Genomic DNA, 27,480 nt, shown 5'->3' on the forward strand with positions numbered 1-27,480 from the left:
TTTGAGCTCTGGCTGAGGTAAAATCCAGTCCCTTCCCCTACTCCCAGCTAATTACATCAGCAGTGTGCGAAGCAGGACCTACCACTGCCACGCACTCCCTTCCTCTCCCTCTAGGTGGAACTCTAAGCACTTCCCATTGGAACCACAGCTCTGCCCAGGTTCTGCCCCTTGTGTCTATTGCTCCTCAATAGCAAACACTCTTAGCAAACAATACTTTGAGTATTTCACTCCCCTAAGCTCAAAGTCCTTAACTCTAAAAAATGTTTACATTAGGGCCAGACACAGTAGCACACACCTGTAATACCAGTTACTTGGGAGGCTGAAGAGGTAGGATCATAAATTCAAGGCCAGCTGGGCAACTCAGTGAGATCCTGCCTCAAAATGAAAACTAAAGCACGCTAGGGAATAGCTTGGTAGAGCACCCCAGGATTCATCCCCAGTAACAGGGAAAAAAAAATCTGTGCTGGTAGAAGAGGGTATAGATCATTGTTAAAGTCCTTGCCTAAAATGCATAAGGCCTTGAGTTTGATACACAGTACTGCCAAAAGAAAAAAAGGTTTATGCTATAATGGGGAAAAAAATCAAAATATAAAAGTGTTTAGGGCTGGGGGTATAGCTTGGTGGTACAGCACTTGCCTAGCAAGCATGAGGCACTGGGTTCAATCCCCAGCACTACAAAAAAAGAAAACAGAAAGAAAAAAAGAAGTGTGGAGATAGTGTAAATGATTGTTCTGTAACTAATAGAGCACTTGTTCTATTTTTTAGAATATTTATTTTTTTAGTTTTCGGCGGACACAACATTTTTATTTGTATGTGGTGCTGAGGATTGAACCTGGGCCACATGCATGCCAGGTGAGCGCACTACCTCTTGAGCCACATCCCCAACCCACAGAGCACTTCTTCTATACCACACAGTAGCTGGGTGTAATGGCAAAAGGCATGTAGTTTCTTGTTTGTGTTTTGGTTTCTTTCTTTATATATATATATGTTAGGTCCGTGGTGGCGACTTAGTGGCAATTTAGAACAAAGCAGCCCGCGCGGGAAAAGAACCTCAGATGCTGGTGGAAATGCCTGTCAATCAGCCAGATCTCCTGACTAATGCCTGTCAATCAGCAGGACCCCCTGGCCAATCCTGGAGTTCAGCCAACTCCCCTGACCAACTCCAAGGGGACAAGGGACCCTAGAAACACCTTTTCCTGTCCTAAGCCCTTCCCTTCCTGCTGTAAGCCCCATAAAAGTCCAGTCCGTCGAGCTTCCACGCGGTTTCACCCCAGACCCTTCCTCTGTCCCCTCTGTGGGTCTATCGAGTTCCGCTCGGGAGTGAGATCTCAATAAAGCCTGTTCAGCGGCCCTTTTAAATCTGCCTCCTTTGGTCGCTGCCTGTCTCATCTGATCTGACAATATATATATATTGCTTCACACATGCCAGGAAAGTGCTCTACCACTGAGCTACAACACCAGCCCTTGGTTTCTTTCTTTCTTTTCTTTTCTTTTTTTTTTTTTTGAAGGAAAGAGAGAGAGAATATGAGTCTTTTTGTAGATGGACACAACACAATGCCTTTATTTTTAGGTGGTGCTGAGAATCAAACTTGGGTCCCACCCATGTTAAGCGAGAGCGCTCTACCGCTGAGCCACAATCCCAGCCCACCTTGGTTTCTTTTTTAAGACAGTCTTACTAAGTTTCCCAGGCTGGTCTTGAACCTGCCTTAGCATCCAGATTACAGTTGTGTGCCATCATATCTGACTCATACATGGCCCTTTCTTAGTGGGGAGGCTGACAAGTTTTAAATTGATAATTTCAACTTAATGGAAAAATTATAGAATATGGGGGACTGGGTATATAGTTCACTCAGTGGAGTGCTTGCCTCACATGTATAAGGCACTGTGTTCAATCCCCAGCACCACACACACACACACACACACACACACACACATTATATATATATATATATATATATATATATATATATATATATATATATATTATATGTATATTCTAACACAGTATATATAAACAAATATATCTATATGTATATGCACACAAGTGTAGGCAAAAAAGGGTAAAAATAGCAATACTCAATATTAAGTGGTAATCTCCATCTGGTACTTACGATTTCTTTTTGTCTTGTACAGCTAGAGGAATGAGAAGTTGTGCTCCATTTATGTACAATATGTCAAAATGCATTGTTCTATACAATAAATAAATAAATAAAAATTTTAAAAATTTCTTTTTGCCTTTTCCAAATATACTTTAATGATAATATATAACTTTAACAATGGAAAACATTTAAAAGCTAAACATACATGGGGCTCCCAATGGTCAAAGGTGGGACAATTTGAACATTAATATAATGATAGGCATATACATTGAATTTAAAAATTCATTAATTTGCACTGATAGTAATCTTTACATTTTTTTTTTTAATTTGGTACTAGAAATTGAACTAAGGGGTGCTTTACCACTGAGCTACATCCCCAGACCTTTCTAGTTTTTATTTTGAGAAAAGGTCTTGCTAAATTGCCAAGGCTAACCTCAAATTTGAGATTCTCCTGCCTCAGCCTCCTAAGACACTGGGATTACACATGTGTGCCACTGTGCCTGGCTAGATTCTGGACTTAATTTTATTTATCTATTTATTTATTGCCATTTAAAACCAAATATTTTTTTTTTAATTAAAGGGTTTCAATAAAATTTCAAGCAAATGCACACTAGAAGACAAGCCCAGGAATTCAAAGAGGAACAATCTTCCAGACAACAAGGAACACCAAGGCCATCTTCTTCCACTCTAGCCAAAGTACTGGTGGCCAAAATGGTGTTAATCAGTCAATGTTATACAGATAATCAAGTGTTTACCACATTATCAAAAAAAATATGGAATGCTTCAAAATTTGCATGTCATCCTTGAGCAGGGGCAATGCTCTCTTTGTAGTTCCAATTTCAGTGTATGTGCTGCCAAAGCAAGCACAGATTCTGGATTTTAAAAGAGCTGTAAAAGGGAACTAGACATGGTGGTCCATACCTGTGATCCCAGTGATTCGGGAGGCCGAATTGGAGGATTACAAGTTTGAGGCCAGCCTCAGCAATTTAGAGGCCCTAAGCAACTTAGTGAGACTCTCTCAAAATGAAAAATAAAAAAGGGCTGGGAATGTGGCTCAGTGGATAAGTGCCCCTGGGTTCAATTCCTGGTGCAAAAAAAAAAAAAAAAAAAAAAGGCATCTTTGGAAAAACTGGAAACATTTAAACATGAACCACATGTTAATGAATATATTTTCTTGGGATAATATGGTTCAACAACAAATACACACACACATACATACATATAGAGGGATTCAGTAAACTTGACAAAACATTAAATGTGTTGAAATGTGAAGACTACTTAGAGTATTTTTGCAACTTTTCTGTAGGTTTGAAAATTTCCAAAATAAAATGTCAGGACTGTTAACTTGATCTGGGTGGTAGTTACAGGGGTATTAACCTATGTTAAAAAAACAAACAAACAAACAAAAACTGAAGCTGGAAGTATAGTTCAGTGGAAGAAGATGTGTGTTTGTCTAGCATGCCCAAGGCCATGGGCTCCATGCCCAGCACCAGAGAAAAACAACAAAAAACTCATTGAGCTGTTATACTTAAGAGTCATACACTTTAAATATAATATATATATATATATATATATATATATATATATATATATATTATATAGTTATATAGTTATAGGTGGACACAATGTCTTTATTTTTCTTTATATAGTGCTGAGGATGGAACCAGTACCTCACACATGTTACCTGAGCTCTCTACCTCTGAGCCACAACCCCAGCCCAGTCATACACTTTTTATATTTTATTGTGTGTATGTTAAACCTTAAAAGGTAGAAAGGAGGAAAAGTTCAAGGACTCCCATATTTGTTAGATAAAGCAGAGATTCTTTATACCACATTGCTTTTCTGATTTTTTTTTAAATTTTTCTTTTTCTTTTCTTTTCTTTTCTTTTGTGTGTTGGGGATCAGACTCAGGCCTTGGCATATTAAGCATATGCTCTACCATTGAGCTAGCTCCCTAACCCTCTTGTTTGCTAAGAAGAAACTCAGTTCCTGTTCCTTTTGTGTATTTCACTGACAATACAGTGCCTAGAATATGCTAGGCTCCCTAGCAATATGTGTGATACATATTGAATTAATGAAATTCAGCAACACTCTTTCCCATTCCATCTCATCTCCCCCTCCTGCCATCCCTGACCACCTGTCCTAGTCTAAAAGATCTTTGCTCTCAATTTTGAAACACAATTCCTTCAGCCATTCTTCTGGTGGGATTGGTGAGATGTCCTAAATTTCACTACAAAGGTAGGAAGAGGGAGGAGAGGAGAGATAAGAGAAGTTAATCAGTCAACAGTTGGACAGTTTCAGGCCAAAACAAAACAAAACAAAACATAACCTTCCTGAATAAGTGTTGAAACTTTGACTCAAAACTCCCAGACGGCGGGGCACAGTGTCGCACACTTGTAATCCCAGCAGGCCAGGAGGCAGAGGCAGGAGGATCGCCAGTTCAAAGCCAGCCTCAGCAACAGTGAGGCACTAAGCAACTCAGTGAGACCCATCTCTAAATAAAATGCAAAATAGGCCTGGGGATGTGGCTCAGTGGTTGAGTGCCTCTGAGTTCCATCTCCAGTATCCCCCCAAAAGAAAAACTTCCAGAGTGGAATAGTGAACGCCTATAATCCCCGTGGTTTGGGAGGCTGAGGCAGGAGGATCACAAGTTCAAAGCCAGCCTCAGCAATTTATCGAGGCCCTCAATTTAGTGAGACCCTGTCTCTAAATAAAATACAAAAAAGGGCTGGGGATGTGGCTCAGTGGTTAAGTGACCCTGGGTTCAATCCTTGATAACAACAACAACATTAAAAACCCCAAACTCCTAGAGGTGGTGCAAGCCCGTAATTTCAGCTACTTCCAGTGACTTGGGAGACTAATGCAGGATAACAAGTTTGAGTTCAACCTGGGCAATTTAGCAAAACCTTGTCTATTAAAAAAAAAAAAAAAAAAAGCAGCCTCTTAGCCCCTGGTTTCAATCTGCACTACCTTAAGCAAACAAAATTCCCAGAGATCCACCATTAAGCTGGCACATTTTGTTGACTGTACACACTATCCTAAAACATTGACTACTTTGTTTATAGCCAATAAACCAATATATCTATAGCCAATGTAAATTCAATGCAAACAATTTAAGCTTTCTTTCCCACAAATTTTCATTATAAAATACTCTGACTTTTTAGATCCAGAAGACATATTTCCAGGTGCTACCTAGTCTTGCTGCTGGTGACTGTCCCAGGATGGAAGTTTTCTTCTGGCTACCATAAAGCTTTTTTTTTTAAAGAGAGAGTGAGAGAGGAGAGAGAAAGAGAGAATTTTTTTTAATATTTATTTTTAGTTCTCGGCGGACACAACATCTTTGTTGGTATGTGGTGCTGAGGATCGAACCCGGGCCGCACGCATGCCAGGCGAGCGTGCTACCGCTTGAGCCACATCCCCAGCCCTACCATAAACCTTTTATTTCAGGAATCTCTTGGTCTTGAACTTGGTTTAACAGGTGGAAGCCACTGCTGTGAAGAACCCTTACCTAAATTTTCTGAGCTCTCATCTATATCATCTGTTAAGTCCTCACAACGAACTATGAGGTTGGTTAAGAAACAGGATCACAATCATGGCGTGTGGGCCACGCCTGTAATCCCACAGATTTAGGAGGTTGAGGCAGGAGGATTGCAGGTCTCAAAATTTAAAAAGCTAGTGATTTAGCTCAGTGATAAAGCTCCCGTCCCTGGGTTTACTCTACAATACCAACAACAACAACAACAAAAAACACCAAAAATGGGAATCACAGATAGTGCCTTTGGTCACTGTTATTATATAGAGGACCCAGGATTAGAATTTATGGTTTACTCAGGGTCTGTTCCTTTGAAAACTATGGCCACGTTGTTCTCTCTCTTGTCTGACCACAAGATAAAATTTCAAATTGTGCTGAAGTCGCATTAACTTCTTACCGAGTGCTCCTACAAGACTTTGTAATACATACTGTGAGCAACTAGGAAACAATAATTATTACATTGGTATTCCCGTGTGTTGGTAGTGGGAGGCACTCACTAGAAACTGGTTTACTGAATGTAACCAATTTAGAATTGGACATACGATGCCCAAATCCTAAGAGGCGCTGTCCCCGTACAAGGAGCAGCTTAATCCGTGTGACTAAGACCAAAAGCCTCCTTCGCACCCGAAGGTGGACCCGCTCCACCCGCCGCGCATGCGCAGTGCTCGCTGGCCTGGCCCCGCCCCGTTTTAGCCGGATTCCCGCCTCTGTCCAGGTAGGAGGCGGTATGCTGGGGAAGAGCGTCACCTGAGGGCAGGGCGGGAGGGAGAATCTTCGTTCTTGGGTCCCCATTGTTGGCGAACCCTAACTTTTGATAGAACCCGGGGTTGCTCCTGCGGCTGCCCCTTCCGGGGTGGGGAAAAGTTCCAGGGTCTGGGGGCTGCCGAGACGCTGGCGCGTCCTCTTTATACTGTCAGTCTCTCCTGCTGCTGCACCCGGCCCGGTGGTTCCCAGCCCCGGAGTCGGGTGTCCTGGGTAGCTTGAGGACACTGGAGCTGGGCAGGTGCCGACAGCCCGCCGCCTCTGCCCTCCCCGTCCTCGCCGCTTGGCGCCCCTGCCAGGCCGATCTTCTGACTGCCAGAGCTAGGGGCCTCCGGAGACTACGTGCGGCCGCCGGCTCAGCTCGCGCCCACGCCTTCTGCTCCACTAGCCGCCTTAGCTGAGCGGAAAAGCCGGGACACATTGCCTGCCCGGGAGGCAGGGCGCTCCAGTACCCCACCCCGGAGCTTGGCGGTGCATCTTTCCGCCCACAGACCGCTAAGATCCCCTGCAAATCCCAGCCAGACGGAAGCCCGAACTGACGTTGCAGGGTAATGGGGACCCACAAGACCTCAGTCCTCGGTGGGGTTTTCTGCGTGACACTGTGGGGCGAACTAGAGAGATTCTTCTGCTTGAAATTCTGCAACTACAGGAGTTCCCTATTATCCATGCTCTTGCTTTTCATTTTGCAGTTAACTGAAGTCAGCCGCAGTGGGAAAATATTAAATGGAAAATTCAGAAACGATTCATAAGTTTTAAGTTTTTATTCTAGTATATTGTTAGAATTGTTTTATTTTTGTTAATATCTTACTGCATCTAACAAATTAAACTTTATCATAGATATGTCTAAGAAAGAGGGGAGGGGAGTGTCTAGGAATGTATCCCCTGAGGATAAGGGGGGGACTATTGTGTTAGGACACAGTTGGGCCCCATTGTTTGCTAAGCATTGGGTGAGGTCTGCTCTAGAAGGCTTGAAAGTGGGGTTCTTGGGGGTATGTCTGATTGGAGGAGAAGAGAGAGAAAGCAGAAACTAATCTAGCACCTATTGCAGTGCTTGGCAACCAGTAAGCCCTCACTGAACCATTCTGACGGAGGGAGCAGGGGTAGAGAGGGCGGCCCTGTTCATCCTGCCCCTGACTCCCTTGGGTTCCTGCAGACAAAAGTAATTAGGTTGAGCCTTTAATCACAGCTGGTTGCACAGGCAAGCTGACAAGGAAAAGGAGGGAAAGACAGAAATTCTGAGGACACAGGGTGCTGGGTTGGCTCACAGGCATGCCTCCCTCTGGGACCCTCCCACTCCGTCAGTTTGGGACTCAGTAATCTGTTTTCTTGTCTCCCTCAGGACACTGGGTTCCCTAGGAGCCGCCTCAGGCTTAATGATTGTCCAGAAGGCAGCTATAAAGGGAGCATAGGAGGCTGGGTGGAGGAGGGAGCAGAAAAAAACCAACTCAGCAAATCTGAGCACTGAGAGCTACAAGTAGGAGCTGTGGTAAGAGGCTGCGTCCTGGCCTGCAGGGACTGCTCTTTTCTACCATGGCACTCCAAAGCTATGGCTATTACCGCACTGTGATCTTCTCAGCCATGTTTGGGGGCTACAGCCTGTACTACTTCAACCGCAAGACCTTCTCCTTTGTCATGCCATCATTGGTGGAAGAGATCCCTCTGGACAAGGATGATTTGGGTGAGCCCTGGAAGGACAGGGTGGTGGGCTGGGGACACAAAACCAACAGGGCACATAATTAGTGACAGTGCAACATGTACAGGCTTGAATGGAGTGTGTGTGTTGGGGGGGTGTTCTGCACAGCAGGGCTGGGAGCAGTGGGCATGTGCCAGATGAAAGGACTCTGAGGTCTGTGTACATAGTGTGGGTAAAGGACTGAAGAGGGCAGACCATCTGGTATATGAGTGCCTGTAACCCAAATGTGCCCTCAGAGGCACTGTTTGAGTGTTTGGGGGTTCTAAGCAAGGTTTCCACACCTGTGTGGATGCAGAGATTGCAGCTTGAGTTCTGGCTACTGATACTGAGCACTGGGAAGTTGGCTCAGTGATTTCCTGTGGCCTGGCATGTAGCAAGGTTCCTGACTCTAATCCTGAACCCATCACCCAGTGTTCAGAGGTGGGGCAACACAACTGCTAGAGGACTTAGGTTAGCATTTGGGTCAGGTGGGAAATCAGGCATATGCATACCCCTGGGAGGGGAGATGCTTCCTTCTTGTTCCCTGACAGCTGCAGCTAGAACTCTACAAGAGGCTGAGAAGTCATGGGTCAGCCTGGGGCTAGTGATATTGGTTGGGCAGGCAGAAGAGGTAGCAGACACAGCTGTCTCCTTGAGTGTCAACATCACAGAGCAGTTCCTCCTGTTCCTCTGGGAAAGAACCTGACTCACCCTGCTGGGCACCTCTATACACCTGACCCCATGCCTTCCTCCATCCCTCCTGTGCCTCTGCTCTGCCCTAACCCCCCAGGTGTCCTGCTCCCTGCTCCCCTCCGCTGCAGGGCTCATCACCAGCAGCCAGTCAGCAGCCTATGCCATCAGCAAGTTTGTGAGTGGGGTGCTGTCCGACCAGATGAGTGCTCGCTGGCTCTTCTCCTCTGGGCTGCTCCTGGTTGGCCTGGTCAACGTAGTCTTTTCCTGGAGCTCCACAGTACCTGTCTTTGCTGCACTCTGGTTCCTTAATGGCCTGGCACAGGGGCTGGGTTGGCCCCCTTGTGGGAAGATCCTACGGAAGGTGAGTGCTTCCACTGAGCCTGAGTGGACTGGCATACAGGATCCTAAAGAGCATATGGGAACACCCCTTTGCCCCTAACCCATGGCAGATTCCTCAGGAGTTCCCAGCCAGCTCCTCTTGCTTGTCAAGATATTTTAGGAGATTGGTGGGATCAGGTGGCAGATGAAGGAATTGGCCCTGCCAAGCAGAAACACCCTCTCCCTCATCCCTGTAATATGAGCTTCTGGGCCTGCCCCACCTGAGTCCCACCATCAACATGAGCTATAGGTCAGGCACCTATTCTGCCCTCCTCTGCCTCACAGTGGTTTGAGCCATCTCAGTTTGGCACTTGGTGGGCCATCCTGTCAACCAGCATGAACCTGGCTGGAGGGCTGGGCCCTATCCTGGCAACCATCCTCGCCCAGAGCTACAGTTGGCGCAGCACACTGGCCCTGTCTGGGGTACTGTGTGTGGTTGTCTCCTTCCTCTGTCTCCTGCTCATCCACAATGAACCTGCTGATGTTGGCCTCCGTAACCTGGACCCTACCCCCTCCAAGGGCAAGAAGGGTGAGCCTGCACCCACCTAAGCCAACCACTGGGCACCTTTATTCACCATTCACTTGGCAGAACTTTGTGAGGACTAGTCTTAGGCCTCATCCTGTGCTAGCCAATGGAGTAGGGAATGGGTGGCAATGGAGGTTTGGTGAGGAATAACAAAAACTCTGCCCGGAGAGGCAGAGTCAACAGATACTGTAACTCATATTAATTCTGGTACTTCTGCACAACACCACAGCTTTCCCTATCTTGGTTAGTATCCTCAGTTTAAGTGGTTTGGGTGCCTTCCTCCATCTGCCACAATCCTCAGTTTCTCTTTCATTTGTTGAGACTTGCAATAGAGTCAGGGACAGAACAGCAGGGGCTTAAAGGGAATACCATTCACTAATTCTGTGGTGCCCATGGACTCTGCTCCTGTGGCTGGTTAATGAGTGGTGGTGGTGCAGTGGGGGCAAGACAGCAGGAGCAGAGCCTGAGGCCTGGCTTCTTCCTATTTTTAGGCTCCTCGAAGGAGGAGAGTACCCTACAGGAGCTGCTGCTATCCCCCTATCTGTGGGTGCTCTCCACTGGCTACCTTGTGGTGTTTGGAGTAAAGACCTGCTGTACAGACTGGGGCCAGTTCTTCCTTATTCAGGAGAAAGGACAGTCCGCCCTTGTGGGTAAGATGAGCGTTGGGATGGGGATGGGCATTCAGGAGCAGGAACCAATGCAGAAGACGGGAAATCTAGGCTCTACTTGCCTTTACCCTCTTTATTCTTTCCCTGAGGCTGGGCACCACTCTGGCAGCTATGGTTGATAACTCCTCAGGGGCTCTTTATGTACCCTCTGGGTTAAGCCATTATAGTATAAGTGTGTTAACACCTTTCCACCCCTCTTTTTCCACAACTCTCCCTATAGGTAGCTCCTATGTGAGTGCTCTGGAGGTTGGGGGCCTTGTAGGCAGCATTGCAGCTGGCTACCTGTCAGACAGGGCAATGGCAAAGGTGAGTGGGCAGAAGGGACAGGAAGAAGGGTCCTTTTGAGTCTTCCCTGTGTGGCTGGGATAGGATGCCCTGGGATACAGGCTGGCTGGCATATGCTGGTTTGGGTTGGGTAAAAATGATTCCAGGTTATCCTTCTCTAGGGATGTGGAGATAAGGCTGAAGGGAAAAGGGTTTTAATTGATACCAGAGAACTGGAATCTCTTTCAGTCTAGCTATAGGCTTCTCCACTGCTACAGGAAAACTGGGGGCAGGGGTGGACTGGGTGCAGCTTCCCAGCACGTGTCCTGTGCCTGCCCAACGGTGGAGGAAGGGATGGAATTTGGCCTCAGAACATAAATGAGCAAGTCCTAGGGCCTCTCAGAGCTGCCTGAGGCCAAGAACTGTGATGGTATTACCAAAGAGCTGCCAGCAGAGGCCTTGTTGTGTCAGAGTCCAGGATGGGGGTGCTCTGCCCTGCTTTGAGGGCCTGACATCACTGGGACTGTATCCACAGGCAGGGCTATCTGTCTACGGGAACCCTCGCCACAGCCTGTTGCTGTTCATGATGGCTGGCATGACAGTGTCAATGTACCTCTTCCGGGTTACAGTGACCAGTGACTCCCCCAAGGTAAATGGGGGGAGAGATGGGTGGAGCCAGGGTACAAGGAGAGAAAGCTCTCTCCCTCTCTCTGGCTCCAGCAGGGGCCAACCCTTTCTCTGCTTCTGATTTTCATTTTCAGTTCTGTTTATACCTCAGTTCTCCTCTGTACTTTGGTTCCCCTCCTCCACTCTGGGCCTGGTTTTCTTCTGCTTCTAGGATGTTGCTTTCTGGACTCCGGCTCTCCACCCTCTTGCTGAGCTCACAGGCTTTACAGAGCACGAGGTGCCTTAAGATATCTGTTTTTTTTCTCCTGGTCTGTCTCACCTTTGTCCTGTCCCTCTGCCTTGCCCCTTACCAATCTAGCTCGCATAAATTCTGAAAAAGTCAGCATTCCAACTTGGAGGGATGACTTCTGTTCCACTTTCCTTTACCCACCTAAGCTCTTAGGTTTGCTTAGTATGGCATCTTGTCACTCTGGCTCTGTATTATCAGTTGTACTGGAGAGTGTGTGAGGAGGGTCACTTACTGACCCTTCATACTGCTTGTTCCTGAGAGTCAAGCATTTTGTCTGTCTTCTGGCAGGGGTGGGCAGGTAGTTAGGCAGCTTTCTGACTCATGCACTCCACTCTACCCTTGCAGATCTGGATCCTGGTGTTGGGAGCTGTTTTTGGTTTCTCCTCTTATGGTCCTATTGCTTTGTTTGGAGTCATAGCCAATGAGAGTGCCCCTCCCAATTTGTGTGGCACCTCTCATGCTATTGTGGGACTCATGGCCAATGGTAAGTGATACCTTCTAGAATATATCTGCCTTGCCCCTGCTGTGCCTTGCACACAGGCCTGCTAGAGACAGGAGGCAGCCCACAGGCTTTTCCCTCCTCTCTGACAGTGGGCGGCTTTCTGGCTGGGCTACCATTCAGCACCATTGCCAAGCACTACAACTGGAGCACAGCCTTCTGGGTAGCTGAAATGATTTGTACAGCCAGCACAGCTGTGTTCTTCCTGCTCCGAAACATCCGCACCAAGATGGGCCGAGTGCCCAAGAAGGCTGAGTGAAGACTGCAGGCTCTGGAGTACCCTCTCACCTACGGTCTCCCTTTGCACACAGTGGGGTGCAGAAAGGAAGTGTTCCCTCTGGCTAGCACTCAAGCTTTGATGTTCTGTTTCAGCGCCTTCTCTCACTCAGGTGGCACTGGAAGTTATCAGTAGCTAATGAGGTCCCTGTTCCTCATCCTAAGCTCTATTTAAAGATAACCTTTGTTCTTGGACTCCTTAGCTCCTATTTCCTGCTTTCAGAGGAATAGGAAACTCCTGCAGTCAGGGTATGTACTGTACCCTTCTTCTTCTCCTGGGCCCTATCCTACCTATTCCCACCTACCTATTCCCTGCAGCTGCAAGGCACCAATAACCTGTGACTTCTCTGCCCTAAGGCCTCTCAGCAGTGGGCAGTAGCTATTACCAATACCTCAAGTCCCCAGTGGAAGAGAGAAGGCCACCATTCTCATCAACAGCTTGAGTACAGTACAGGGTATGGATGGAATGAGAAGGTGACTTGTAGATTAAAACTAGATTTGATACTAAAGAGTTAACTCATTCTTTCAAAAGGGCTAATAATAAAGCTAGAGATGGTTTTCCTTGGAAAATTACTCATCAGTATGTGCTCTTTCCATCCCAAAGGGAAAGATGTTAATTTCCTTGGAGTGGGAATGCTGAAGCACAGATGGATACCATTAAGCTGATGTGTCTGATGCCTTCAGTTGGAACACTGTGTAATTTAATAATCATTTTAGAGATGAAGCTGGTGGTTGAAGGCAGGCTATATACCTTGATGGAGGGGGACAGTATGACAGTGTTTCACTGATAGTTCTGGGACTAGAATTAGGGCTCATGATTCAAGGTGTTGTATTCAACATGTTTTAATTTCTGCCAAAATATAGTATTTCAACTTCCCAGAATTCCTTTACCATTTCTGTCTCCTTTCACCCTTCCCACAAGACCAAGGACAGCAAACACTGGATCAAAGGAATGTTTTATTATAGCATTCATGGGCCTACTTCCTCCATAAATAAATCTGTAGAGAGTTGGGAAGTAGGACCATGACATCTACAGAAAAGAAGAAAGCATACCATTAAAGTTCAGGGATCAGGACAAGATATCAGTATCCTTCCATTTTCAAGTACACTAACAAGGCTGCTGGGATCTCCAATGGAGTGGAAACAATAGAACCCATGCTGCACGATCTCTCAGAATTTGGGAGTCCACTGTAGATTTAATCTATGACCCAGGTCCAAAAGTCCCAGCTTTCTCTGCCACTTCCAAAGCTAGCTTCAGGTTCTGGTCAAACAGCTCACATCTAGGTCAGACCCAGGAAACACAAATAAGAAAACACTGTGAAGCTCTTTCCCCACTTCAGATATAGAAGCAGAATCAGTGAAAACGCTACCTGTAGGACATGAACCCAAGGAAAACTTGGATTTTCAAAAGGCTAGTTACTGTTGTCTTATTTAAAAGTAATATTCTGCTATACTTCAAAAGACTTTGGGTAGAGTGCAAGGCTTTGACCAGTATCTGGCGAGTGAGGCCACTTACCTGATGGGCATTTCCAGGGAGTAGAATGGATTCTTGAGTGCAAAATCTGAGTAAATTTCATAAATTTTTCGAAGAAGAGAATCTATTCCAGCTTGCCTAGGATCTGCCAGCACCACAAACTTGATCCCTGGAGAGAAACCAGGAATGGTTACCCAAGGGTAGAGAACATAGTAATCATCATTCTATATTTTTACAGCACTTTCAATTTTTATAAACTACTGTCACAAGCCCATTTTATCGTTGTTGCCACAAAAAGCAGAAAAGGCAAAATTGTGCATCTATAGAAGGGACCAGAGAATGTGACTTTATTATGTCACCAGGTAAATGAGAGACCAAGATTTGAGGTCAAGTTCTGCCACTTCCTTCCAGTCTTGGAATCCTTCTAGAGAAACAATGTCATGCGGAGGACAAACTGTATTAAGTGAGTGAAGGAATGGCAGGATCCAAAGACCATTGTCATTTGATTTTTATATTTAATTTTGGGACAATACACCTTCCAAAATGGGTGTAACATGACATTCAGGTGATTTATCTGAACCAGGGCTGAGCATGCCAGATGATGTAAACAAAATAAGCCTCAGATTACATATTGGCTTTGGATTCTCAAAACTAATACATAGATGTATGTGTACCACTGTCCCCGGAAAACTGAACACCACCCTTATCCTTGCTTACCAAAGCTGTCTTTGATCAATCCCTTGGCCCTGCCTGTCCCATCTATCCGACTGGACTATCTGGAGACACATACCTGTTAGTGTCTGGAAGCAGTGCAGTTTGAAAGTGTCTGTCTCCAGCATCTCAATGCCTGAGCTTCCCTGTTCGGGAGACAGCTGGGAGCCAATAGCAAAAAGCCTATATGCAAAGGAGGCAAAGTTGGGAATCCCCCCAAGGCTGTGAGGGAGGAGTGCTTCTCAAACTTTATATGCTGAGGAGTTCACTTTACAGCTCAGGAGAAGTGCCTGGCAGCAGTGTCAAAATTTCTTTTAAGTTAATTTGTCTTCTGCGAATATTTTATTGTTTCCTTGCTCACACTGGGGACTTAACCCAGGGGTGTTCTCCACTGAACAACACTCCCAGTCCTTTTTTATTTTTGAGACAGGACATCACCAAGTTGCTGAGGCTGGTCTGGAACTTGCAATCTTCTTGCCTCAGCCTCCCTAGCAGCATAGTGCACACAAGCATGTGCACCATGCCCAACTTACATTACATATTGTACTATAAACACATTGAAAACTGTGGGTAAAAGAAACACTGGGGAATATGTGCATACTTGCTTAGCTGGTGGGTAGGCCCAAGTCAGCTCATTTCATACAGCTGAGAGCAAGATTTTTAAAGGTAATTTAATTCAATTGCCTTACAGATGAGGAAACAGGCTTACAAAAGAGAAACTGACTTAGGCAAGGTCACATCACTATATTATCTAAAACCTACACATACTGGATCAGTTTCCTTTTCATAACACAAGAACCTGTAACTTATGAGGAGGTATAGAAAGATTAGCACTGCTGCCCAGAAGTGCCTACAGAACCACATTACACCAGCCAGTGTACAGCTAGATGCAGGCCAACCCACTAGGAAAGGTTGAGGTAACTTACGAGTGGAACATGGAGGCCAGCATAAGTTTCTCATTGGAGGTGAGGCGGGGCCGACCGAACCGAATGGACACCGGGTAATTAGCAGGGTTACCCAGATACTCCAGCACCTCTTTCCCGTCGCCCATGAACTTGCCGTTCACGTCTATGCCATTGATGGCCAGCACTGCGTGGCCCACTGCAGAGTTGAGGCTAAGCGTCAGCGAAGCTCCAAGCCAGGGATCCCACCAGGGCCCAGGGGCCCAGGCGCACCCCAAACCCCATCCCGCATCTCCACACCTGCCCATTTCCAGAGAACCGGGCCCCGCCCCCGCAGCCCGCGACTAGCCCACCCCGGATGCCATCGCGCTGTCCGAAGGCAACCAGCACACGCTCGTCATGTAGCTTGAGCAGCAGATCCAGCGGGTAACTGAACGTTTTCTCAGCCTCTGCCCGGGGCGCGTAGTTATCCAACTGGTAAATGAGGCCACCAGCTTTATTCACCACATACACGCTAAAAATCGCCATTGCAGCCTCTGCCTCTTAAAAATTGGGTCCGGTTACTTGTCGAAGTCCCGCCCCGGAACTGCCGAAACAGCACCTGCTCCGGCCAGCACCAGCTTTCTCCTCCTAACCCTCAGCTTGCTACTTGCGGCGCTTGCGCACTCTGGGCTACACGCCTGGGCCTAGCAGTACTGCTGTGCTTCTCGGTGTCTGGATAGCACTTTGCTTCATAACTAGCGGCAGTCCAACAAGCAAGGGGCAGTATCTAGAGTGCGCGGCTCAGGCACCGGCGTTCATTTCCCTCATCCCGCCTTTGGCGAGAGGGCGAGAGCGCCGCCACAGGATTTCTTCGCCGTGGCCCCGCCCCTCGCCCCGGAAGTAGTCGCGACGGGCGGAGGTTTCTGGGCCTGTTGGTGAGCAGAGCTTCCTTTTTGTCCGACATCTTGACGAGGCTCCAGCGGGTGTTGCTGCTCTCCACGCTTAGCGATGGTGAGCTTCGCGGGTGTGAGGGCGGCGAGGTTCTGTGAGGCGGGCGGTGCTGGGACGAAGTGAAGGTGACACTGGGCGGGAGGACTTCTTGCATTACGCGGCTGGGCTTCGGTGCGGGCGCAGGGATTGCTTGCCCCATGTGCTCTGGTTGGAGCAGCGCTGCGAGGTGGGGTGCATTTAGTCGGAGAGCATGGGACTGCCTTAAACCTGCTTGCTTTTCCCCTGCAGCCACCCAAGGATGACAAGAAGAAGAAAGACGCCGGAAAGTCGGCTAAGAAAGACAAGGACCCAGTGAACAAATCTGGGGGCAAAGCCAAAAAGAAGGTAGGAGTGAACCCTTAATGGGGGCGCCCTCCGTGGCATGCTAGTGGTAAACATGACCTGTAGTTTCTTTTGTTTATGGTACTGGAGATTGAACCCAGGGCTTACTGCAGGCTGGAGAACCCCTCTTCCACTGAGTCACATCCCCAGTCCTAATAAATGACTAGTGTACCAAGTGGTTTTCTCGGGTTGTGGGTTTTAGAGCCACGTTAATTATGTTTCCATCGTCATTTTTAAAAATTTACTTTTTAGCTGTAGATGGACACAATTATCTTTATGTGATGCTGAGGATCGAACCCAGTGCCTCGCATGTGTGAGGCAAGCACTCTACCGCTGAGCTTCAGCCCCAGCCTCCCATCGCCATTTTTAAAAGTTTTAAGAATAGACTAGTAAACGTGTATAAAGGGTTTACTCTATTGACTAGCACACGTTGCTTTCTAACATACTCTGCCCATATTCCACCCCCCCCAATATGTGTCATTTTTGCAATCTGCACCTTCATGATGTTAACAGTGGAAGAGATTTCTCTGAACTCTGACAAATGTTGCTGCAAAGGGATAGGTGCTTCTGTCAGAATTTAACTAGTTTTTCTATTTGTCTTTGTGAGCAGAAGTGGTCCAAAGGCAAAGTTCGGGACAAGCTCAACAATCTAGTCTTGTTTGACAAAGCTACTTATGACAAACTCTGTAAGGAAGTTCCCAACTATAAGCTTATTACCCCAGCTGTGGTCTCTGAGAGACTGAAGATTCGAGGTTCCCTGGCCAGGGCAGCCCTTCAGGAGCTCCTCAGTAAAGGTGAGGGATGTGTTTGTAATGGTTTGCTTTTAATGGTTGATTTGTCTTCACATTAGCCATCTTAAATGCTTTTACTGGAAAAGCAGTTGGAATTAAGGGCAGGAGGAGGCATTAAAATAATAATAATTATAATCAAAGCCATGAGCATTGGCTTTGATTATTATTATTTTTTTAATGCTGTGGATCCTATTAATATTATTACCACTTTGGTACTGGGGATTGAACACAGTAGTACTGAGTTACATCCCTGGCCCTTTTTTATTTTTTTGAGACAGAGTCTCACTAGATTGGTGAGGCTGCCTTTGAACTTGTGGTTCTCCTGCCTCAGCCTCCCATGTAGCTGGAATTAAATGCATGTGTCCCTGTGCCTGATTCACAATTAAAAAATTCTTGTTAAGACTTAAAATCATTTTTATCCATGCATTAAGTTGAATGGTGGATTTGAGTGTCATAATTTTACTTTGGGTATAACAAATTAACTCAATTATATAGTACATATGGAAGTAATGCTTTTTAGGGGGTGGGGGTGTCAGGGATTGAACCCAGGGGCACTTAACCACTGAGCCACATACCCAGCCCTCATTTATTTTAATTCTTGCTCAGTTGCTGAGGCTGGCTTCAAACTTCGAATCATCCTGCCTCAGCCTCCTAACTAGCTGGGGTTACAGGCATGTGCCACCGGGGTTCACCACCTTCTCCCTTTTCATGGTGCTAGAGATTGAATCAATTTAGTGCCTTGTTACACCACCTCCTCAGAAACAATGGTAAAATTAAGCTATCTTTCCTTCCTAGGACTTATCAAACTGGTTTCAAAGCATAGAGCTCAAGTAATTTATACCAGAAATACCAAGGGTGGAGATGCCCCAGCTGCTGGTGAAGATGCATGAACAGGTGAGCAGGAACACAGGGTTTTGTGGCAAAGGAAGTATACATTCTGTTTCCTTTACAAGGCTCTGATTCTGATTTCTCTTAACTTTTTTCTTTTTACAGGTCCAATCAACTGTACATTTGAAAAAATAAAACTTTATTAAAACAAATGAATGGGTATGTCTATTTTCTAGGAAAGGATTTGGTAGAGGGAATAAAATACTGTGATGAACCTTATGGTGATTGAAGAGTATCTTGAAATTAGCTTTTTTCCTTTTGTTTGTTCCTTACTGCAGCTTCAGTTTTGAATTGATGCCTGAAGGAAATGAAGGGATACCAGTATGAAGGGTGATAATCTCCAAAGGGGTGGTTAGAATCATAAGCTTTGGATCCATACCTAGACTGCCAGCGGCGTCCATTGTTCCAGACTCTGCCAAAAGAGGGCAGCCATCCAGCACTGGTGCTGGAGCTATGATCAAAATTGGCCCCAACTCTATCTGGGGGCAGTTTCTTCAGTTTCTGTTTTTCCTCTGCAATGACAGGAAATAATTTTGAGTGTGAAGATTTAAAGAATCTTAATGCACTCCTTGAATTAGTTTACTTACTTTCTTTAAGAAATTCTTCATAGGAAGGTCCTATTTGTTGATTCCCAGGGCTGTGTTCCTCATCTGGGATCATCCAGGGAGGTGTGGCACCTGAAAAAAGAAAACTCAAATTTTTGACAGAAAACTGAAGTACCTTTTTAAAAAATCTTCATGCTATTAGGGAGCATGCCCTAACTGTTAGCTCACATAATTAACAACTAGAAATGTTAAAAAAAAAATCAGAATTCTGGAGTCCTAAAGGTCTTAGGCTTCCAGGCCTTACATGGAATACACTTAAAATAGCTCCACCCTCTCATTGCCAGAGCAGAGGATTGAGTCAAGGCTTAGAGCAGGTTATGCAAGACCTCTGCCCCGAGTTATACTCCCAGTTCCCCACTCCTGCTTTTGCTACACTTGAGATAGGGCTCTCCCCAAGTTGCCCAATCTAGCCTTCAAACTTGTGAATCTCCGGAGTACCTGGGATTACTGGTAGACGACATCATGGCCAGCTCTTCATATGCCTTGGTTGGGTCTTTTTCTTTTTTCTTTTTTTTGGTGCAATTAGAAATTGCTTTACAAACATTGAGCTATGCCCCCTCCCCCAGCCCTTATTTTTATGTAGACACTCATGCTTTATCTTAGTAAGTTGTATTCTTCAAAAAGGATGTGTGAGGCTATGGCTTAGTGGTAGAGTGCTTGCCTGGCATATGTGAGGCACTGGGTTCAATCTTCAGCACTACATAAAAATAAAGGTTCAACTCCCAGTACCAAAAATTAACAAAATAACTGCCTCGTTTTAGAAAACCTTCCCAGGACCTTACCTGAGTGAATGTTACCAACTCCAGGTGTTTCCTGTAGTGGAAATGGAAAAAAGAAAATCCTAGATAAGAAAGCAAAGAGATAATAGGATACTCATAGCTAGAGACAAAGGAGGTAGATATAACCCCCACTAAACAGTGCACTCTGGTGATGTTAAACCTGAAAAGTGAGAAGTCACTGGAGTAGTCCTGGCTTGAAGAGGCTTAGGGTTGTGTGTGTGTGTGTGTGTGTGTGTGTGTTTTTTGTGGGGGGGGGGGCTGGGGATTTAACCTAGGGGTATTCTGCTACTGAGCTACATTCCTAGCCCCCTGTCCACCACCACCACTTTTTTCTTTTTTTTGGTACCAGGGATTGAACTAGGGCACTTGGCCACTGAACCATATCCCCAGCCCTATTTTTTTTGTATTTTATTTAGAGACAGGGTCTCACTACATTGCTTAGTGCCTGGCCATTTTATGTGATGCTGAGGATTGAACCCAGTACCTTGGTGAACACAGTACCTTGTTTCAGTTGCTGGGATTATAGGCACAGCAAGGCTAATGGTCCTAATGGTAGATGAGTCCAAAAGTGGCATACCTACCATATGCAACATAAAACCTTGGGCCTCACAGCACACATGTATTACAGATTACATTTGGGGGTCTATGTGGTACTACATCCATTAATAGAAGAGGCCGGTTCAAATATGCCTGTGAAAAAGTGATGTGAACTAAGGGGTAGAGGAGGGGAAGGAAAAACAATGGCAGGTGTGGAAGCAGCTCCAGCACAGTTGGGATGCAGGTGATGCAGTGGTTTGGGGAAGGGGAGTACTGCAAAGGGAGTAGAAATTGTCCCAAGGGTGAACTGAGGCAGATATAAAATTGATGGACTAAGGGATAAATTGGAGATGAAAAGAGGGCAAGGATCTGTGTTTACTTGAGTGAAAATACAGTAGAGTAGTAGGGGTTACCTTCGGATGCTTGTGGGATACTGATGTATGAATGGCCTGTACTGAGATGAAACACTAGGGGTTAGCATTTCTTTGGCAATGATGGCAACAGGTGTGGATAAGATCACTCTGAAAGGTGAGAAAAGAGATCTAAGGACACAGAACTAAGAAACAGTGTAATAAAAGAGTAAAGCCTACAAAACAGATGGAAATGGGCCCAGGAGAATAAGCAGAAAAGAAGGTTGTACTGGGATCTGAGTGGGCATTGGCAGGCTTGTTTGTTGTACCTGATGGCCAATGAATGTCAGAGGCTGTCCTGCTTCCATCCAGTCAAGGTCTGGAACTGGTGGCTGGTCCAAGTATGAGGGTTGCTGTGAGCTGGAAGCTACTTGGCTGAAAGACAAACAGGCTCAGGCTGGCAGATGAGGTCCTTGAGCCACAAGGATGGCAAAGATTAGATCTGTTCCCATTTCCCAGCCAAAAGATTATAGATTGCTCTAAGACGTCTAATACTCAAAGAGATTCCCAATAATCTTACCTGTTTCTCCCTTTCCAGCTTCCAAGTGCTGAGGAGCTCTCTTCTGGGTCTGGCTCTGCCTGAGGCTGAGTTTGATTCAGGAAAAATAAATGTGTCTAAGGTGCTTAAGTGCCTACCTAGGCCATGCCCCCATGCTCTAATCCCCAGTATCATGAAGGGTACTGCCCAAATTGCAAACTCCCTCCCAGCCCTGCCCACATCTTCTCCGACTAGACCTGCCCCCTGGTGGACAGGTAAGGAATTCAAGCCAAGCAGATGTGGAATGAAGTCCTTGAGTTGTCTTAGAAGATCTGATTGTTGAAATGCTGGACCTGGGAAAGTGAGGGATCAGTGGATTTGGATTGGATACTGCTCTGGATCCTCCGAGGGAAACCAACCTCTAAGACAGATCTGACCACCTCCTGCCGGCTCTGCTCCACCTCACGAATTTGAGCTGCCATCTGTGGGAGACAGGCTACTTAGACAGGTTTAGGATCATGGGGGAGTCCTTCAGAGGTCCTTTAATTTACCTCTTTGATCACTTCATCCTCTTTTTCCTCATAGGAATCCAAACTTTTCACCATGGATTTCTTGAATCTAAAAAGAAGGGGAACAACATACACAAAAGGACATATCAGCCCAGAACTCCAGCCCCTACCAGTTGTGGAGATATATATATATATATAATTTATTTATTTATTAAAATATTTTTTTTAGTTGTAGATGTACACAGTATCTTTACTTACTATGTGGTGCTGAGGATCGAACCCAGGGCCTCACATATGAGAGGCAGGCGCTCTACCACTGAGCTACAGCCCAAGCCCCATATTTATATATATTTTTAAACTTTTATTTGTTTATTGATTGATGGTACTGGGGATTGAACCCAAGGTATTGTGCATAATAGGAAAGTGCTCTACTACTGGGCCACATCCCTATCCCTTTTTATTTTTATTTATTTACTGTACTGGAGATTGAATGCAGGGGTCCTCTACCACTGAGCTACACCCAGCCCTTTTTATTTTTTGAGATGGAGGGGGGTCTCAGTAGGTTGCTGAGACTGGCCTCCAATTTGCTATCTTTTTTTTTTTTTTTTTAAGAGAGAGTGATAGAGGGAGAGAGAATTTTTTTAATATTTATTTTTTTTAGTTATTGGTGGACACAACATCGTTGTTTGTATGTGGTGCTGAGGATCGAACCCGGGCCGCACGCACGCCAGACGAGCGCGCTACCGCTTGAGCCACATCCCCAGCCCCCCAACTTGCTACCTTGCAATGGTCTCCAGAGTTGCTTGGAATAACAGGCAACCACACCATTTTTTCCCCACTTCTGGAACTGGATATTGAACCAGGGGCACTTAACCACTGAGCCACAACTCCACCCATTTTTTTTTTTGTATTAGAGACAATGTAGAGAGTTGCTTAGGGCCTAACTAAATTGCTGACGCTGGCTCTGAACTCATAATCCTCCTGCCTCAGCCTCCTGAGCCACTGGGATTATAGGCATGTGCCATCACACCCAGCTTATTTAAAAATTTTGAGACAGTATCTTGCTAAGTAACATGAGGCCTTGCCAAATTGCTGGGGCTGGCTTTGAACTCCCAATCCTGCTGCCTTGGGCTCCTGGGTTGCTGGTATTACAGACGTGCACCACCATACCCAATAACACCTGGCTATTTTTGAGACAGATTTCACTAAGTTGCCTAGGCTGACCTTCAACTTGCTATCTCCCTACCATAGTCTCCCAAGTAGGATTAAAAAAAAATTTTTTTTTAGTTGTGTTGTTTTGTTTTCAGTACTGGGAGACCTAGGGGTACTCTAGCACTGAGCTACACCCCCAGCCCCCTTTATTTTGAGATGATCTCACTAAGTTGCTGAAGCTGGTCCCAACCTGTTATCCTCCTGCCTTAGCCACCTGTATCATTAGGATTACAGGCATGTGCCACCACACCTGACAATTTTTGAGAATTTTCAAATTCAAAAACAAAAGAAAGTACAATAAACACCCCTACATCTCTCACCCAGATTCACTGTTAACATTTTGCCATACAGCTCTGCCTTTTTTTTTTTTTTTTCTTGATACCAGGGATTGAACCTAGGGACGTTTAACCTCTTATCCACATCCCTAGCCCTTTTTATTTTGAGACTGGGTCTCACTAAATTGCTTAGGGCCTCCCTAAATTGTTGAGGCTGGCTTTGAACTTGCAACTCTCCTGCCTCAGCCTCCCCAGCCACTAAAAGATTACAGGTCTGTGCTGTCATGCCTGGCTTTGGCTCCACTTTTTTTTTTTTTTTTAATATTTATTTTTTAGTTTTCGGCGGACACAACATCTTTATTTGTATGTGGTGCTGAGGATCGAACCCGGGCCGCACACATGCCATGCGAGCGCGCTACCGCTTGAGCCACATCCCCAGCCCCCTGGCTCCACTTCTTTTACACACACCCAAATACCCTTCTTTTTTTTTTTTTTTTTTAATTTTTCATTTATTCTTTTTGGTTATACATGACAGTAGAATGTATTTTGACATATTATACATACATGGAATGTAACTTCCCATTCTTGTGGTTGTACATGATGTGTAGTTACACTGGTCATGTATTCATACGTGAATATAGCAAAGTTATGTCTGATTCAGTCTACTGTCTTTCCTATTTCCATCCCTCTCCATTCTCTTCATTTCCCTTTATCTAATCCAATGAACTTCTATTTTTCCCCACTCCTCCTTAAGCATCTGCCTATCAGAACATTCAGCCTTTAGTTTTTTGATACCCTTCTTTTCTGCCAAAACAAAAAATAGGTTTAGATATGAATCTTAACCCTAAATATTTCAGGATGCATCTCTAAGAACAGGAATATTCTTTTGAACCACATACCATTACTCCACTTAAGAAAATCAATTATTCTTTTGGATGTTCAAATTGTCCCATATTTGGCTAGTAAGTATAGAAATATACTCAAAGTTCCCCACCATTTCAAAAATATGCTTTATAACTTCTCTTAACTCTAAAATCCCAAGACTGAGTGAAAGGTCAAATATGGAATTTGGCTACCATAAAAACAAGAACAAAAAGCTCTCACTTATCTAGGTCTCTCTAGTCCTCCTGTTTCCTACTGTTTCCCTCTGTGGTTAACTAAGAGGTACTCTACCACCAAATGAACTACACAACCTACACCACCCCTTTAAAAAACTTTTTAAATTAATTTATTTATTATCAATATATATATTTTTGGTACTGGGGATTGAACTCAAGGGCGCTTTACCACTGATATTCCCAGCCCTGTGTGTCTTTTATTTTAAGACAGGGTCTTGCTAAGTTGCCCAGGCTGTTCTCAAACTTGTGATCCTCCTGCCTCAGCTTCCGAAGTTGCTGGGATTATAGGTATGCACTATCATACCCATCTGCAGTTGTTTTTTCATATAACACACAAAAAATTTCACAATAATATCAAGACCACTATCAACAGTGCCCTGGCATTCTAGCATTTATCCATAAAGGCAATGTGTTTAACCAGTGCTTAGCAGAGTCTTGGCTGAAGGGCTTGTATGACTCTCCTAGTATATGAGAGAATGAGAAGTCTCAAACTATTATGAGGCCATCTCCCACTTGCCATCTTATCTTCCCTGAAAAGTTGGATGATGAGACATGGAAATCATTCCATGTTAGTTCAAAGAGTACATCCTCGTAATTCTCAATTTCAACTTTCTACCCAACTATCTTTTATTTACTTATCAAAAATCACATAAATTCAGGTCAGGGTGTGAGAAGTAAGTGCTTTTTCTCTGCAATTTCCTACCTCCTCCCAATTTGAACCACAGATCTAAGGGTAAGGTAGTAGGATCCAGGCATTTCTTATGGTCCCCTTATTATTCTCCATAGTGTCAACATAATAAGGAGGTTTTTCTATAAACTCTTGACTCTGACATCCCCTTAGGTCCCACACCTCATAATCTTGGCATGGTCCCAATTAAAAGTTTACTTTCCCAAAGCAGTTCAGGGCTCCCTCCCTCTGAACTGACCATCTTCCTGCATACCAGTTTCTCAGGGCACTCCATAATATAGAAAATAGAGTCTAAAATTTTCAAAGTAGGCACTGGGTGGGCCCTAGTTATTGCACACAACGAACAGCCTCTTCCATTCCTAAAGAATTTTAGCATTCTCTGTGCCCCACATTTATGGAGTTGATTATAGTCAATTTTTATTCTATACTCTCTATTTGCTAACTCCCATCCTCCAACTAGATTTTTTTTTTTTTTTTTTTTTTTTTGGTACTGGGGATTGAACTCAGGGGATTGAACTTGGCACTCAACCACTGAGCCACATCCTCAGCCCCAATTTCGTATTTTATTTAAAGGCAGGTTCTCACTGAGATGCTTAGTGCCTTGACCTTGCTAAGGCTGGCTTTGAACTCTAGATCCTCCTGTCTCAGCCTTCCAAGCCACTGGGATTACACCCATGCACCACCATATTGGCTTTTTTTTCTTCCTTCAAGAGATGGGGGTCTAATGGCTGTCATGATGTCTATCTATATTACCCAGCCTGGTCTCAAACTTCTGGGCCCAAGTGATCCTCTGGCCTCAGGCTCTTGAGTAGCTGAGACCACAGGTGTGCACTACTGTGGCCATCACATTTTTTTGTGTTCAATATATTGCTTACAGTAATAAGTGTTATGAAGACAGCACATGCTTGTGCAATCCTTGCTGAACTTTCCAATATAAAATGCTCAAATCCAGATCCAGAATACAGATCCAGAGAACTTAACTCTGTTATTTCATCTCTCATTACCAGTGACTTAAGTGCCAGTAACTTACCGTGCATAATCCTGTGGGGAGATCAGAAACTTCTCTTTCATCTGGACTTCAGCCTTGTTCTCCCACCAGAATTTGTTAGTTGCTTTCTTGTGCTCTGGGCTGAGAATAGATAGGATGGTTAATCTCAAGTATAGATTATAAAATAGTATTATGGTATCTAAGCATTAGGTAAGGACTCAAACTGCATCTGGTTTCTGCCTTGGGCAAGGCGGAGAGAGGAATATTATTACCACTCTTCAAGACCTTCAGTCTCCTTTCCCCCCAGTAAAGTTGTGAAGTGATGGGCGGTGAGCACGCTGGATTTCCCAGCTAGACCATCCACATTATTGGCATCATGACAGCCATTAGACCCCTCTCTATTCCCAAGGTTGGTGATACCTGTGACTCAATCTACCTACCCCAATCAAATCACAAAGTGTCCTTCCTCTTCCCAACCCACACACGTATACATATATGCCAGAAAAGGCTCCCAGCCTGGCTCTCACCTGGCCAGATGCTCCAGCAGACCCCCATGCAGCACCGTCAGGTTTCCGTGGCTCAGGTGTTTCTGCACCTCACAGCTGCAACACAGGCACCAGCAACATCGGTCGTGCTCGGGCACGTAACGCTCCACCTGAGCTGCGCGGACGGCCTTGCGGGCGGCCTCCACCTAAGGAGAACAGGCCAGGTAGGACCCCGAGGAAGACGCCCAAATCGCAGCCCCTCGGCCCTCGCAGCACTGGCCCTCATCCCTCCAGCTCCACATCCGCACCTGGGGCAGGAGATGCTCCAAAGCCGCCTTCAGCTGTCGCTGGTGCTTGCGGCTGTAGACGTGTCCGCGACCACAGAAGAAGGTCTGGCGGCACAGAGGGCAGCGCTGCGGCGGCGCCATGGGCCCAGGACCTGGGAACTCCTAGGATCTCGAAGGATCTTGAAGCAGATCCTTCGCCATTCGCTGACCCTCGACCCTTGACCTCTCGAGGCGGGACGAACCCAGAGGCTCTTGAGACCTCTAGCGGCCGGCAAGCGCCACTGCAAATCGTGCTGCGGTTGCGCAGACTGTTCTTCCCCAGTGCAACCTAGCGGAGTCAACACAACATCCCCAGATGCCGTGCGGCCAATGAAAGAGGCCCCACTACTGTGCGGCCAATGAAGGAGCCTAGCACCACCGTGCAGGTGCGCGGGAAAGAATGCACGCCAGTTAGGACCACAGACCACATTCATTTCGTAACAAATCCTAATTGATATTTACAGGTTGCACAGAGTGTATCCTAGGCTTTGCATTAGTTATTTCACTGAATCCTCCCACTGTGTGGTGTGTCATTACTGGCATTTTACCAGTGGGAAAGCTGAGGCACGTAGAAGGTAAGGAACTCTGTGAATGGATTCAGAGAAAATGAGATTAGGGAGGAGAGATCTGGAAGGAGAAGATCAGAGAGGAGAAATTTGGGGAGGAGAAGCTTAGGAAAAGAAGATTTGGAAAAAGAAAAAAACA

General features: G+C 45.5%; 4 protein-coding genes across 11 annotated transcripts; 2 read left to right on the forward strand and 2 right to left on the reverse strand.

The window, feature by feature from the left end:
• Nucleotides 1-6,210: 6,210 nt before the first annotated feature.
• SLC37A4 (solute carrier family 37 member 4) lies at nucleotides 6,211-12,386 on the forward strand. 5 transcript variants are annotated; one of them, XM_081271194.1, is made up of 10 exons: nucleotides 6,211-6,346; nucleotides 7,733-8,071; nucleotides 8,887-9,119; nucleotides 9,422-9,665; nucleotides 10,154-10,312; nucleotides 10,551-10,636; nucleotides 11,130-11,243; nucleotides 11,433-11,498; nucleotides 11,856-11,994; nucleotides 12,102-12,386. In XM_081271194.1, the coding sequence occupies exons 2-10, from the start codon at nucleotides 7,924-7,926 to the stop codon at nucleotides 12,266-12,268; spliced, it is 1,356 nt and encodes a 451-aa protein (XP_081127320.1). In that variant the 5' UTR covers nucleotides 6,211-6,346; nucleotides 7,733-7,923; the 3' UTR covers nucleotides 12,269-12,386. The 5 variants fall into 5 exon arrangements, with proteins under 5 accessions (XP_081127320.1, XP_081127322.1, XP_081127321.1 ...); XM_081271195.1 differs by lacking the exon at nucleotides 6,211-6,346 and adding an exon at nucleotides 6,365-6,941 and having other exon boundaries at nucleotides 7,906-8,071; XM_081271193.1 differs by lacking the exon at nucleotides 6,211-6,346 and adding an exon at nucleotides 6,366-6,941.
• An 843-nt stretch (nucleotides 12,387-13,229) lies between these two features.
• Nucleotides 13,230-16,024, reverse strand: TRAPPC4 (trafficking protein particle complex subunit 4). Of its 2 annotated transcripts, none has more exons than XM_081271292.1 (5): nucleotides 15,884-16,024; nucleotides 15,397-15,571; nucleotides 14,550-14,653; nucleotides 13,802-13,928; nucleotides 13,230-13,565 (listed from the first exon to the last, which is right to left on the reverse strand). In XM_081271292.1, exons 2-5 carry the CDS (start codon nucleotides 15,519-15,521, stop codon nucleotides 13,487-13,489), a joined length of 435 nt encoding a protein of 144 aa, XP_081127418.1. In that variant the 5' UTR covers nucleotides 15,522-15,571; nucleotides 15,884-16,024; the 3' UTR covers nucleotides 13,230-13,486. The 2 variants fall into 2 exon arrangements, with proteins under 2 accessions (XP_081127418.1, XP_081127417.1); XM_081271291.1 differs by having other exon boundaries at nucleotides 15,726-15,905.
• A 201-nt stretch (nucleotides 16,025-16,225) lies between these two features.
• Nucleotides 16,226-18,517, forward strand: RPS25 (ribosomal protein S25). The gene is made up of 5 exons (XM_081271311.1): nucleotides 16,226-16,365; nucleotides 16,594-16,689; nucleotides 17,297-17,480; nucleotides 18,273-18,371; nucleotides 18,471-18,517. The coding sequence occupies exons 1-4, from the start codon at nucleotides 16,363-16,365 to the stop codon at nucleotides 18,365-18,367; spliced, it is 378 nt and encodes a 125-aa protein (XP_081127437.1). The 5' UTR covers nucleotides 16,226-16,362; the 3' UTR covers nucleotides 18,368-18,371; nucleotides 18,471-18,517.
• Nucleotides 18,478-26,955, reverse strand: CENATAC (centrosomal AT-AC splicing factor). 3 transcript variants are annotated; one of them, XM_081271244.1, is made up of 11 exons: nucleotides 26,758-26,955; nucleotides 26,492-26,655; nucleotides 26,007-26,105; nucleotides 21,726-21,792; nucleotides 21,528-21,656; nucleotides 21,217-21,281; nucleotides 20,966-21,071; nucleotides 19,753-19,783; nucleotides 18,953-19,042; nucleotides 18,745-18,877; nucleotides 18,480-18,663 (listed from the first exon to the last, which is right to left on the reverse strand). In XM_081271244.1, exons 1-11 carry the CDS (start codon nucleotides 26,875-26,877, stop codon nucleotides 18,609-18,611), a joined length of 1,059 nt encoding a protein of 352 aa, XP_081127370.1. In that variant the 5' UTR covers nucleotides 26,878-26,955; the 3' UTR covers nucleotides 18,480-18,608. The 3 variants fall into 3 exon arrangements, with proteins under 3 accessions (XP_081127369.1, XP_081127370.1, XP_081127371.1); XM_081271245.1 differs by having other exon boundaries at nucleotides 18,482-18,663; nucleotides 21,594-21,656; XM_081271243.1 differs by having other exon boundaries at nucleotides 18,478-18,877.
• Between the last annotated feature and the right edge of the window lie 525 nt (nucleotides 26,956-27,480).

The sequence above is a fragment of the Spermophilus citellus genome (genome assembly GCF_964194105.1).
Source record: "Spermophilus citellus genome assembly, chromosome: 2".
Classification (NCBI taxonomy): Eukaryota; Metazoa; Chordata; class Mammalia; order Rodentia; family Sciuridae; genus Spermophilus; species Spermophilus citellus.

Coding starts and splice junctions, on each gene's coding strand:
- SLC37A4 (XM_081271194.1), top strand. CDS start 7,924: ATGGCACTCCAAAGCTATGGCTATTACCGCACTGTGATCTTCTCAGCC. Junction 11,499..11,855: donor CAGGCTTTACAGAGCACGAG/GTGCCTTAAGAT, acceptor CTACCCTTGCAG/ATCTGGATCCTGGTGTTGGG. Junction 11,995..12,101: donor TGTGGGACTCATGGCCAATG/GTAAGTGATACC, acceptor CCTCTCTGACAG/TGGGCGGCTTTCTGGCTGGG.
- TRAPPC4 (XM_081271291.1), bottom strand. CDS start 15,900: ATGGCGATTTTTAGCGTGTATGTGGTGAATAAAGCTGGTGGCCTCATT. Junction 15,572..15,725: donor ACAGCGCGATGGCATCCGGG/GTGGGCTAGTCG, acceptor TCAACTCTGCAG/TGGGCCACGCAGTGCTGGCC. Junction 13,566..13,801: donor TCCCTGGAAATGCCCATCAG/GTAAGTGGCCTC, acceptor GGTCTGACCTAG/ATGTGAGCTGTTTGACCAGA.
- RPS25 (XM_081271311.1), top strand. Junction 16,690..17,296: donor GGGGCAAAGCCAAAAAGAAG/GTAGGAGTGAAC, acceptor CTTTGTGAGCAG/AAGTGGTCCAAAGGCAAAGT. Junction 17,481..18,272: donor TCAGGAGCTCCTCAGTAAAG/GTGAGGGATGTG, acceptor TTTCCTTCCTAG/GACTTATCAAACTGGTTTCA.
- CENATAC (XM_081271243.1), bottom strand. CDS start 26,877: ATGGCGCCGCCGCAGCGCTGCCCTCTGTGCCGCCAGACCTTCTTCTGT. Junction 21,793..26,006: donor TCCCCACAGGATTATGCACG/GTAAGTTACTGG, acceptor CCTTCTTTTTAG/ATTCAAGAAATCCATGGTGA. Junction 21,657..21,725: donor AGGATGAAGTGATCAAAGAG/GTAAATTAAAGG, acceptor TGTCTCCCACAG/ATGGCAGCTCAAATTCGTGA.